This window comes from Salvelinus namaycush, unplaced genomic scaffold (genome assembly GCF_016432855.1).
Source record: "Salvelinus namaycush isolate Seneca unplaced genomic scaffold, SaNama_1.0 Scaffold240, whole genome shotgun sequence".
NCBI classification, from domain to species: Eukaryota; Metazoa; Chordata; class Actinopteri; order Salmoniformes; family Salmonidae; genus Salvelinus; species Salvelinus namaycush.
Window position 1 is genome coordinate 163,449 of NW_024059231.1, and position 13,158 is coordinate 176,606.

Consider the following 13,158-nt stretch of genomic DNA (forward strand, 5'->3'; position numbering starts at 1 on the left):
TATGAGGAGGTGGGTTATTACGGGGATTGAGGTGGGTTATTACAGGGAGAGAAGGGGGATTGAGGTGGGTTATTACGGGGAGAGAAGGGGGATTGAGGTGGGTTATTACGGGGAGAGAAGGGGGATTGAGGTGGGTTATTACAGGGAGAGAAGGGGGATTGAGGTGGGTTATTACGGGGAGAGAGGGGATTGAGGTGGGTTATTACGGGGAGAGAGGGGATTGAGGTGGGTTATTACGGGGAGAGAGAGGGGATTGAGGTGGGTTATTACGGGGAGAGAGAGTGGATTGAGGTGGGTTATTACGGGGAGAGAGAGGGGATTGAGGTGGGTTATTACGGGGAGAGAGAGGGGATTGAGGTGGGTTATTACGGGGAGAGAGAGGGGATTGAGGTGGGTTATTACGGGGAGAGAGGGGGGATTGAGGTGGGTTATTACGGGGAGAGAGGGGATTGAGGTGGGTTATTACGGGGAGAGAGAGGGGATTGAGGTGGGTTATTACGGGGAGAGAAGGGGGATTGAGGTGGGTTATTACGGGGAGAGAAGGGGGATTGAGGTGGGTTATTACAGGGAGAGGGGGGATTGAGGTGGGTTATTACGGGGAGAGAGGGGGGATTGAGGTGGGTTATTACGGGGAGAGGGGGGGATTGAGGTGGGTTATTACAGGGAGAGAGGGGGGATTGAGGTGGGTTATTACAGGGAGAGAGGGGGGATTGAGGTGGGTTATTACGGGGAGAGGGGGGATTGAGGTGGGTTATGGGGAGAGAGGGGGGGTTGAGGTGGGTTATTATGGGGAGAGGGGGGGTTGAGGTGGGTTATTATGGGGAAAGGGGGGGGTTGAGGAATATAGAAGCTATGGGGGATGGAGTGGAGACTATAGAGGAGTTGGAATAGCAGACTGGTAAATGGCGACTATAGAGGAGTTGGAATAGCAGACTGGTAAATGGAGACTAGAGGAGTTGGAATAGCAGACTGGTAAATGGAGACTATAGAGGAGTTGGAATAGCAGACTGGTAAATGGAGACTAGAGGAGTTGGAATAGCAGACTGGTAAATGGCGACTATAGAGGAGTTGGAATAGCAGACTGGTAAATGGCGACTATAGAGGAGTTGGAATAGCAGACTGGTAAATGGCGACTATAGAGGGAAAGGGGGATACCTAGTTAATAGGACAACTGAATTGTGGGTTGTAAGGCGTAAATGAAGTTAGGATATGTACGGCACTGTTGGTATGTGTTGGGGGGAGAACAGCATATGGTGGACAATGCAGGCAGTATTTAGTTGCGGACGTTAAAGTAGAAACCTCTTTCCAGTCCATTCGTCTGGCAACACAGCAGCAACCCTCCTTACTTTCTGTCCAAAAGGCATCAAACATATCCAATAACAATCACCATGTTCTAGGATTTTACATAGCAGCTGCAGAAAAATCATTGACAAAAACAAAACGAAAAATCTAGGATTTTGCTGGTAGCTTAGCTGTCATTTCCCAATCTCATGTTCTGTGGTACAGCTCTGTTCCTATCTGGACATATACTGCATCACCGCCTCTTCCTCTTTCCTCTGCGGCTGTCCCGCCACCCTTTCTTCCTCTTCCTCTTCCTCACCCCCCTCTTCCTCGTGGGCGCCGGACATCTGAACTTTGACCCATCCGTCGGTGGCGAGGCCATGTTTCTTCTGGTGTCGTTTGTAGTTGTCCCAGTGTCCCGTGGTGTATCCACACTGCTGGCACTTATAAGGCTTCTCGCCCGTGTGTCTCAGCATGTGTCTCTTCAGATTCATACTCTGGTTACAGCTGTAGCTACACACTGCACACTGGAACGGCTTGGCGCCTGAGTGGACCCGCTGGTGGCGTTTTAAGTTAGCCAGGTTCCCACAGGCGTAGTCACACAGGTGGCACTTGTACGGCTTCTCGCCCGTGTGCACGCGGTGGTGGCGTTTCAGGTTGTCGAAGTGGGCGGAGGCGTAGTCGCACTGAGGGCACTTGTACGGCTTCTCTCCGCTGTGTGTCTTCATGTGTCGCGCCAGGTGGTTAGGGTAGTGGGTGAGGAAGGGACAGGCACTGCAAGTGTAGACCTTATCCCCACGCTCCCCGGGGCTGTTGGGGCCAGATGACTCCTTGGTCAGCATGTCCAGGGTGCATTTGGCACAGATCTGCGCAGTGGAACCATCCTCATCCTCCAGGGGGATACCACAGAGACGACAGGTAAAGGGGAAGAGCAGAGGAAGGAGAGAGTCTCTATGTGTGTCCTCTGACTTCACTCCCACCACAGCTCTGACTCCAGACCTAGTCCCAGTCAAACACCTTCCTAAAGTCCCAGCCCCGACCCTAGCCCCAAGTCCAGGCCCCTCAATAAGTCTTGGGGGCTGTTGCTCCAGTGGTGGTGGTAACCTTTGTCTGCTGTAGCGTGGCAGGTAGTCTCTGTTGTGGAGGTTTAGATCAGACCTCATCACTTCTGAAATCAGAGCAGAGGTGGGCCAAATTAGTCATCACATACACAGGGTTTTTGTTTATTTTCACTATTTTCTACATTGTAGAATAATAGTGAAGACATCAAAATTATGAAATAACACACATGGAATCATGTCGTAACCAAAAAAAGTGTTAAACAAAATTACAATATATTTGAGATTCTTCAAAGTAGCCACCCTTTGCCTTGACAGCTTTGCATTCTCTCAACCAGCTAAATGAGGTAGTCACCTGGAATGCATTTTAATTAACAGGTGTGCCTTGTTAAAAGTTCATTTGTGGAATTTCTTTCCTTCTGATTGGCTCAAACGCATTAAGTTGTGTTGTGACAAGGTAGGGTTGGTATACAGATCATAGCCCTATTTGGTAAAAGACCAAGTCCATATTATGGCAAGAACAGCTCAAACAAGCAAAGAGAAACAACAGTCCATCATTACTTTAAGAAATGAAGGTCAGTCAATGCGGAAGACAAAGAACTTTGAACGTTTCTTCAAGTGCAGTCGCAAAAACCATCAAGTGCTATGATGAAACTGGCTCTCATGAGGACCACCACAGGAAGGAAGACCCAGAGTTACATCTGCTGCAGAGGAATAGTTCATTAGAGTTTCCAGCCTCAGAAATCTGCAATTAACTGCACCTCAGACTGGCAGCTTCATAAAATAGTACCCGCAAAACACCAGTCTCAACGTCAACAGTGAAGAGGCGACTCCGGGATGCTGGCCTTCTAGGCAGAGTTGCAAAGAAAAAGCCATATCTCAGACTGGGCAATAAAAATCAAGATTAAGATGGGCAAAAGAACACAGACACTGGACAGAGGATCTCTGCCTAGAAGGCCAGCATCCCGGAGTCGCCTCTTCACTGTTGACGTTGAGACTGGTGTTTTGCGGGTACTATTTAATGAAGCTGCCAGTTGAGGACTTGTGAGGCGTCTGTTTCTCAAACTAGAGACTAATGTACTTGTCCTCTTGCTCAGTTGTGCACCGGGGCCTCCCACTCCTCTTTCTATTCTGGTTAGAGCCAGTTTGTGCTGTTCTGTGAAGGGAGTAGTACAAAGCGTTGTACGAGATCTTCAGTTTTGGCAATGTCTCGCATGGAACAGCGTTCATTTCTCAGAACAAGAATAGACTGACGAGTTTCAGAAGAAAGGTCTTTGTTTCTGGCCATTTTGAGCCTGTAATCGAACCCACAAATGCTGATGCTCCAGATACTCAACTAGTCTAAAGGCCAGTTGTATTGCTTCTTTAATCAGAAAGACAGTTTTCAGCTGTGCTAACATAATTGCAAAACGGTTTTCTAATGATCAATTAGCCTTTTAAAATGATAAACTTGGATTAGCTAACACAACGTGCCATTGAAACACAGGAGTGATGGTTGCTGATAATGGTCCTCTGTACGCCTATGTAGATATAATTTTTTATTTTTTTATTTTTTTAAATCAGCCGTTTCCAGCTACAATAGTCATTTACACCGTATTTCTGATCAATTTAATGTTATTTTAAAATGGACAAAAAACATTTGCTTTTCTTTCAAAAACAAAGGAAATTTCTAAGTAACCCCAAACGTTTGAACGGTAGTGTAATTGTATGAAAATATACATGAACACATCTTTAAAGTATTCCAAATGGTGTAACTGAAGTACTGATACTTTAAAGTATTCCAAATGGTGTAACTGAAGTACTGATACTTTAAAGTATTCCAAATGGTGTAACTGAAGTACTGATACAGGCCTAAATCTTTAGTTAACATGTTTCATGACATGAAAGATCCCAGAAATGTTACAAACAAAAACAAAAAGCTTATTTCTCTCAAATGTTGTGCACACATTTGTTTACATCCCTGTTAGTGAGCCTTTCCCAAGATACTATATAATAATCCATCCACTTGACAGGTGTGGCATATCAAGAAGATGTTTATTATTAAACAGCATGATCATTGAACCTTGTGCTGGGGACAATAAAAGCCCACTGTAAAATGTGCAGTTTTGGCATAATACCACAGATGTCTCAAGTTGAGGCAGTGTGCAATTGTCATACTAATTGCAGGAATGCCCGCTAGAGAATTGAATGTTCTTTTCTCTACCATAAGCCGCCTCCAATGTTGTTTTAGAGGATTTGGCAGTACGTCCAACCGGCCTCAGAACCACGTGTAACCATGCCAGCTTCTTCACCTGCGGGATCGTCTGAGACCAGCCACCTGGACAGCTGATGAAACTGTGGGTTTGCACAACCAAAGAATTTCTGCACAAACTGTCAGAAACCGTCTCAGGGAATCTCATCTGCGTGCTCGTTCTCCTCACCAGGGTTTTGATCTGACTGCAGTTCGGCTTCGTAACCGACTTCAATGAGGCAAATGCTCACCTTCGATGGCCACTGGCATGCTGGAACAGTCTGCTCTTGATGGATGAATCCACGTTTCAACTGTACCGGGCAGATGGCGAGTACGGCGTCGTGTGGGCGAGCGGTTTGCTGATGTTAGCGTTGTGAAAAGACTGCCCCATGGTGGGGTTATGGTATGAGCAGCAGGCATAAAGCTACGGACAACGAACACAATTGCATTTTATCGATGGCAATTTGAATGCACAGAGATACCGTGACGAGATCCTGAGGTCCATTGCCGTGCCATTCATCCGCCGCCATCACCTCATGTTTCAGCATGATAATGCACGGCCCCATTTCGCAAAGACATGTACACACTTCCTGGAAGCTGGAAATATCCCAGTTCTTCCATGGCTTGCAAACTCACCAGACATGTCACCCATTGAGCATGTTTGGGATGCTCTGGATCTACATGTACGAAAGCCTGTTCCAGTTCCCGCCAAAATCCAGCAACTTTGTAAAGCCATTGAAGAGGATTGGGACAACATTCCACAATCAAGAGCCTGATCAACTCTATGTGAAGATGTGTCCCTGCATGAGGCAAATGGTGGTCACACCAGATACTGACTGGTTCTCTGATCCATAGCTCTACTTTTTATCTGTATCTGTGACCAACAGTATCTGTGACCAATAGATGCATATCTGTATTCCCAGTCGTGTGAAATCCATAGATTAGGGCCTAATGAATTCATTTCAATTGACTGATTTCCTTATATAAACTGTAACTCAGTGAAATCCTTTAAACTGTTGCGTTTATATTTTTTCTGTGTAATTGAAAAATACCTTCAGCTGAAGCACTGGGCTCCTCCTTCCTCTTAAGACCATGCCCACTAGCAGGAGGACCAATAGGAGGAGGGCCAACAGCAGGAGGGCCAACGGCAGAGGGATCAGGTCTGACTGCTTCCTGTCCCGGCTGTCCAGCCACATGCATCCTCTGATGCCTCTTCAGGTTGCCTAGGGAACTGCAGGCGAAGGAGCAGCGGTCACACCTGTATGGTTTCTCCCCAGTGTGAATCCTCAGGTGTCTCTGCAGGTTGACCAGCTGGGCTGAGGCGTAGGTACACAGGGGACAGTGGTACGGCTTCTCCCCGTTGTGAGTCTTCATGTGCCTCTTGACGTGATTGGCATAGCGTGAGGAGAACCCACACAACTGGCAGGAGTGGAGCTTGGAGTTGGGACCGTCGTCACCCATTATGGAGTTGTCGTCCGTTACGTCCCCTCCTTCCTCGCTGTCGTCCGCTTGTGACCGCGAACTGGAGCGAAAGCCACCGAACGCGCCGCTGAATTCCCCTCCTCCTCCTTTGCAGCAACGGTGGCAGTAGGGTCCCACCAGATCCAGGCCACAGCCCCGGCAGGACAGGTAGGGGGGGAAGGGGGGCTCGAGGTCGGGCTGGGAGGTTGGATCATCCTCCTGGTCCCTGCAGCTCTCGGTGGCGGTGCAGGGCTCATCTGCGTCACTCTCCATACTGAGACGGCTGAAGGCACAACTCTCTTCCTCATCCCCCAGAGGGTACACAGAGAAGCCGATCTCAGCCGCTACAGAGTCTGAAAGGCAGATAAAAAGCTGTTATGATGAATCCTTAGTCACAGGGTTAAATAAACTATCAATAGAAACGGTACAGACTGAGAACCCATCTACACAACAGGAGAGGAGACATGTTACAGACTGAGAACCCATCTACACAACAGGAGAGGAGACATGTTACAGACTGAGAACCCATCTACACAACAGGAGAGGAGACATGTTACAGGCTGAGAACCCATCTACACAACAGGAGAGGAGACATGTTACAGGCTGAGAACCCATCTACACAACAGGAGAGGAGACACGTTACAGACTGAGAACCCATCTACACAACAGGAGAGGAGACACGTTACAGACTGAGAACCCATCTACACAACAGGAGAGGAGACACGTTACAGACTGAGAACCCATCTACACAACAGGAGAGGAGACACGTTACAGACTGAGAACCCATCTACACAACAGGAGAGGAGACACGTTACAGACTGAGAACCCATCTACACAACAGGAGAGGAGACATGTTACAGACTGAGAACCCATCTACACAACAGGAGGAGAGACACGTTACAGACTGAGAACCCATCTACACAACAGGAGAGGAGACATGTTACAGACTGAGAACCCATCTACACAACAGGAGAGGAGACATGTTACAGACTGAGAACCCATCTACACAACAGGAGAGGAGACACGTTACAGACTGAGAACCCATCTACACAACAGGAGAGGAGACACGTTACAGACTGAGAACCCATCTACACAACAGGAGAGGAGACACGTTACAGACTGAGAACCCATCTACACAACAGGAGAGGAGACATGTTACAGACTGAGAACCCATCTACACAACAGGAGAGGAGACACGTTACAGACTGAGAACCCATCTACACAACAGGAGAGGAGACACGTTACAGACTGAGAACCCATCTACACAACAGGAGAGGAGACACGTTACAGACTGAGAACCCATCTACACAACAGGAGAGGAGACATGTTACAGACTGAGAACCCATCTACACAACAGGAGAGGTGGAGACATGTTACAGACTGAGAACCCATCTACACAACAGGAGAGGAGACATGTTACAGACTGAGAACCCATCTACACAACAGGAGGAGAGACACGTTACAGACTGAGAACCCATCTACACAACAGGAGAGGAGACACGTTACAGACTGAGAACCCATCTACACAACAGGAGGAGAGACACGTTACAGACTGAGAACCCATCTACACAACAGGAGAGGAGACATGTTACAGACTGAGAACCCATCTACACAACAGGAGAGGTGGAGACATGTTACAGACTGAGAACCCATCTACACAACAGGAGAGGAGACATGTTACAGACTGAGAACCCATCTACACAACAGGAGAGGAGACATGTTACAGACTGAGAACCCATCTACACAACAGGAGAGGAGACATGTTACAGACTGAGAACCCATCTACACAACAGGAGAGGTGGAGACATGTTACAGACTGAGAACCCATCTACACAACAGGAGAGGAGACACGTTACAGACTGAGAACCCATCTACACAACAGGAGAGGAGACACGTTACAGACTGAGAACCCATCTACACAACAGGAGAGGAGACATGTTACAGACTGAGAACCCATCTACACAACAGGAGAGGAGACACGTTACAGACTGAGAACCCATCTACACAACAGGAGAGGTGGAGACATGTTACAGACTGAGAACCCATCTACACAACAGGAGAGGAGACACGTTACAGACTGAGAACCCATCTACACAACAGGAGGAGAGACACGTTACAGACTGAGAACCCATCTACACAACAGGAGAGGAGACACGTTACAGACTGAGAACCCATCTACACAACAGGAGAGGAGACACGTTACAGACTGAGAACCCATCTACACAACAGGAGAGGAGACATGTTACAGACTGAGAACCCATCTACACAACAGGAGAGGTGGAGACATGTTACAGACTGAGAACCCATCTACACAACAGGAGAGGAGACACGTTACAGACTGAGAACCCATCTACACAACAGGAGACACGTTACAGACTGAGAACCCATCTACACAACAGGAGGAGAGACACGTTACAGACTGAGAACCCATCTACACAACAGGAGAGGTGGAGACATGTTACAGACTGAGAACCCATCTACACAACAGGAGAGGAGACACGTTACAGACTGAGAACCCATCTACACAACAGGAGAGGAGACACGTTACAGGCTGAGAACCCATCTACACAACAGGAGAGGAGACACGTTACAGGCTGAGAACCCATCTACACAACAGGAGGAGACACGTTACAGACTGAGAACCCATCTACACAACAGGAGAGGAGACACGTTACAGACTGAGAACCCATCTACACAACAGGAGAGGAGACACGTTACAGACTGAGAACCCATCTACACAACAGGAGAGGAGACACGTTACAGACTGAGAACCCATCTACACAACAGGAGAGGAGACACGTTACAGACTGAGAACCCATCTACACAACAGGAGAGGAGACACGTTACAGACTGAGAACCCATCTACACAACAGGAGAGGAGACACGTTACAGACTGAGAACCCATCTACACAACAGGAGAGGAGACACGTTACAGACTGAGAACCCATCTACACAACAGGAGAGGAGACACGTTACAGACTGAGAACCCATCTACACAACAGGAGAGGAGACACGTTACAGACTGAGAACCCATCTACACAACAGGAGAGGAGACACGTTACAGACTGAGAACCCATCTACACAACAGGAGAGGAGACACGTTACAGACTGAGAACCCATCTACACAACAGGAGAGGAGACACGTTACAGACTGAGAACCCATCTACACAACAGGAGAGGAGACACGTTACAGACTGAGAACCCATCTACACAACAGGAGAGGAGACACGTTACAGACTGAGAACCCATCTACACAACAGGAGAGGAGACATGTTACAGACTGAGAACCCATCTACACAACAGGAGAGGAGACACGTTACAGACTGAGAACCCATCTACACAACAGGAGAGGAGACACGTTACAGACTGAGAACCCATCTACACAACAGGAGAGGAGACATGTTACAGACTGAGAACCCATCTACACAACAGGAGAGGTGGAGACACGTTACAGACTGAGAACCCATCTACACAACAGGAGAGGAGACACGTTACAGACTGAGAACCCATCTACACAACAGGAGAGGAGACACGTTACAGACTGAGAACCCATCTACACAACAGGAGAGGAGACACGTTACAGACTGAGAACCCATCTACACAACAGGAGAGGAGACATGTTACAGACTGAGAACCCATCTACACAACAGGAGAGGAGACATGTTACAGACTGAGAACCCATCTACACAACAGGAGAGGAGACACGTTACAGACTGAGAACCCATCTACACAACAGGAGAGGAGACACGTTACAGACTGAGAACCCATCTACACAACAGGAGAGGAGACACGTTACAGACTGAGAACCCATCTACACAACAGGAGAGGAGACACGTTACAGACTGAGAACCCATCTACACAACAGGAGAGGAGACACGTTACAGACTGAGAACCCATCTACACAACAGGAGAGGAGACACGTTACAGACTGAGAACCCATCTACACAACAGGAGAGGAGACACGTTACAGACTGAGAACCCATCTACACAACAGGAGAGGAGACACGTTACAGACTGAGAACCCATCTACACAACAGGAGAGGAGACATGTTACAGACTGAGAACCCATCTACACAACAGGAGAGGAGACACGTTACAGACTGAGAACCCATCTACACAACAGGAGAGGAGACACGTTACAGACTGAGAACCCATCTACACAACAGGAGAGGAGACACGTTACAGACTGAGAACCCATCTACACAACAGGAGAGGAGACATGTTACAGACTGAGAACCCATCTACACAACAGGAGAGGAGACATGTTACAGACTGAGAACCCATCTACACAACAGGAGAGGAGACACGTTACAGACTGAGAACCCATCTACACAACAGGAGAGGAGACACGTTACAGACTGAGAACCCATCTACACAACAGGAGAGGAGACATGTTACAGACTGAGAACCCATCTACACAACAGGAGAGGTGGAGACACGTTACAGACTGAGAACCCATCTACACAACAGGAGAGGAGACACGTTACAGACTGAGAACCCATCTACACAACAGGAGAGGAGACACGTTACAGACTGAGAACCCATCTACACAACAGGAGAGGTGGAGACATGTTACAGACTGAGAACCCATCTACACAACAGGAGAGGAGACATGTTACAGACTGAGAACCCATCTACACAACAGGAGAGGAGACATGTTACAGACTGAGAACCCATCTACACAACAGGAGAGGAGAAACGTTACAGACTGAGAACCCATCTACACAACAGGAGAGGAGACACGTTACAGACTGAGAACCCATCTACACAACAGGAGAGGAGACACGTTACAGGCTGAGAACCCATCTACACAACAGGAGAGGAGACATGTTACAGACTGAGAACCCATCTACACAACAGGAGAGGAGACATGTTACAGACTGAGAACCCATCTACACAACAGGAGAGGAGACATGTTACAGACTGAGAACCCATCTACACAACAGGAGAGGTGGAGACATGTTACAGACTGAGAACCCATCTACACAACAGGAGAGGAGACATGTTACAGACTGAGAACCCATCTACACAACAGGAGAGGAGACACGTTACAGGCTGAGAACCCATCTACACAACAGGAGAGGAGACACGTTACAGACTGAGAACCCATCTACACAACAGGAGAGGAGACACGTTACAGGCTGAGAACCCATCTACACAACAGGAGAGGAGACACGTTACAGACTGAGAACCCATCTACACAACAGGAGAGGAGACATGTTACAGACTGAGAACCCATCTACACAACAGGAGAGGAGACACGTTACAGGCTGAGAACCCATCTACACAACAGGAGAGGAGACACGTTACAGACTGAGAACCCATCTACACAACAGGAGAGGAGACACGTTACAGACTGAGAACCCATCTACACAACAGGAGAGGAGACACGTTACAGACTGAGAACCCATCTACACAACAGGAGAGGAGACACGTTACAGACTGAGAACCCATCTACACAACAGGAGAGGAGACACGTTACAGACTGAGAACCCATCTACACAACAGGAGAGGAGACACGTTACAGACTGAGAACCCATCTACACAACAGGAGAGGAGACACGTTACAGACTGAGAACCCATCTACACAACAGGAGAGGAGACACGTTACAGACTGAGAACCCATCTACACAACAGGAGAGGTGGAGACACGTTACAGACTGAGAACCCATCTACACAACAGGAGAGGTGGAGACATGTTACAGACTGAGAACCCATCTACACAACAGGAGAGGAGACACGTTACAGACTGAGAACCCATCTACACAACAGGAGAGGAGACATGTTACAGACTGAGAACCCATCTACACAACAGGAGAGGAGACACGTTACAGACTGAGAACCCATCTACACAACAGGAGAGGAGACACGTTACAGACTGAGAACCCATCTACACAACAGGAGAGGAGACACGTTACAGACTGAGAACCCATCTACACAACAGGAGAGGAGACACGTTACAGACTGAGAACCCATCTACACAACAGGAGAGGTGGAGACATGTTACAGACTGAGAACCCATCTACACAACAGGAGAGGTGGAGACATGTTACAGACTGAGAACCCATCTACACAACAGGAGAGGTGGAGACATGTTACAGACTGAGAACCCATCTACACAACAGGAGAGGAGACACGTTACAGACTGAGAACCCATCTACACAACAGGAGAGGAGACACGTTACAGACTGAGAACCCATCTACACAACAGGAGAGGAGACATGTTACAGACTGAGAACCCATCTACACAACAGGAGAGGAGACATGTTACAGGCTGAGAACCCATCTACACAACAGGAGAGGAGACACGTTACAGACTGAGAACCCATCTACACAACAGGAGAGGAGACACGTTACAGACTGAGAACCCATCTACACAACAGGAGAGGAGACACGTTACAGACTGAGAACCCATCTACACAACAGGAGAGGAGACACGTTACAGACTGAGAACCCATCTACACAACAGGAGGAGAGACACGTTACAGACTGAGAACCCATCTACACAACAGGAGAGGTGGAGACACGTTACAGACTGAGAACCCATCTACACAACAGGAGAGGAGGAGACATGTTACAGACTGAGAACCCATCTACACAACAGGAGAGGAGACACGTTACAGACTGAGAACCCATCTACACAACAGGAGAGGAGACACGTTACAGACTGAGAACCCATCTACACAACAGGAGAGGAGACACGTTACAGACTGAGAACCCATCTACACAACAGGAGAGGTGGAGACATGTTACAGACTGAGAACCCATCTACACAACAGGAGAGGAGACACGTTACAGACTGAGAACCCATCTACACAACAGGAGAGGAGACACGTTACAGACTGAGAACCCATCTACACAACAGGAGAGGAGACACGTTACAGACTGAGAACCCATCTACACAACAGGAGAGGAGACACGTTACAGACTGAGAACCCATCTACACAACAGGAGAGGTGGAGACACGTTACAGACTGAGAACCCATCTACACAACAGGAGAGGTGGAGACACGTTACAGACTGAGAACCCATCTACACAACAGGAGAGGAGACACGTTACAGACTGAGAACCCATCTACACAACAGGAGAGGTGGAGACACGTTACAGACTGAGAACCCATCTACACA

The 13,158-nt window shown here is 48.1% G+C and overlaps 1 protein-coding gene across 1 annotated transcript in view; it reads right to left on the reverse strand.

Annotated features, from left to right (window-relative positions):
- Window positions 1–741: 741 nt before the first annotated feature.
- The window catches only part of LOC120038849 (zinc finger protein 513-like), a 43,870-nt gene continuing 31,453 nt past the window's right edge, over window positions 742–13,158 (reverse strand). Inside the window, exons 4-5 of the mRNA XM_038984437.1 lie at window positions 5,622–6,383; window positions 742–2,449 (exon numbers count right to left, since the gene is read on the reverse strand). Of these exons, the coding sequence (XP_038840365.1) occupies window positions 1,515–2,449; window positions 5,622–6,383 (1,697 nt within the window). The 3' untranslated portion in view covers window positions 742–1,514. The remainder of the gene's footprint in view (window positions 2,450–5,621; window positions 6,384–13,158) is intronic.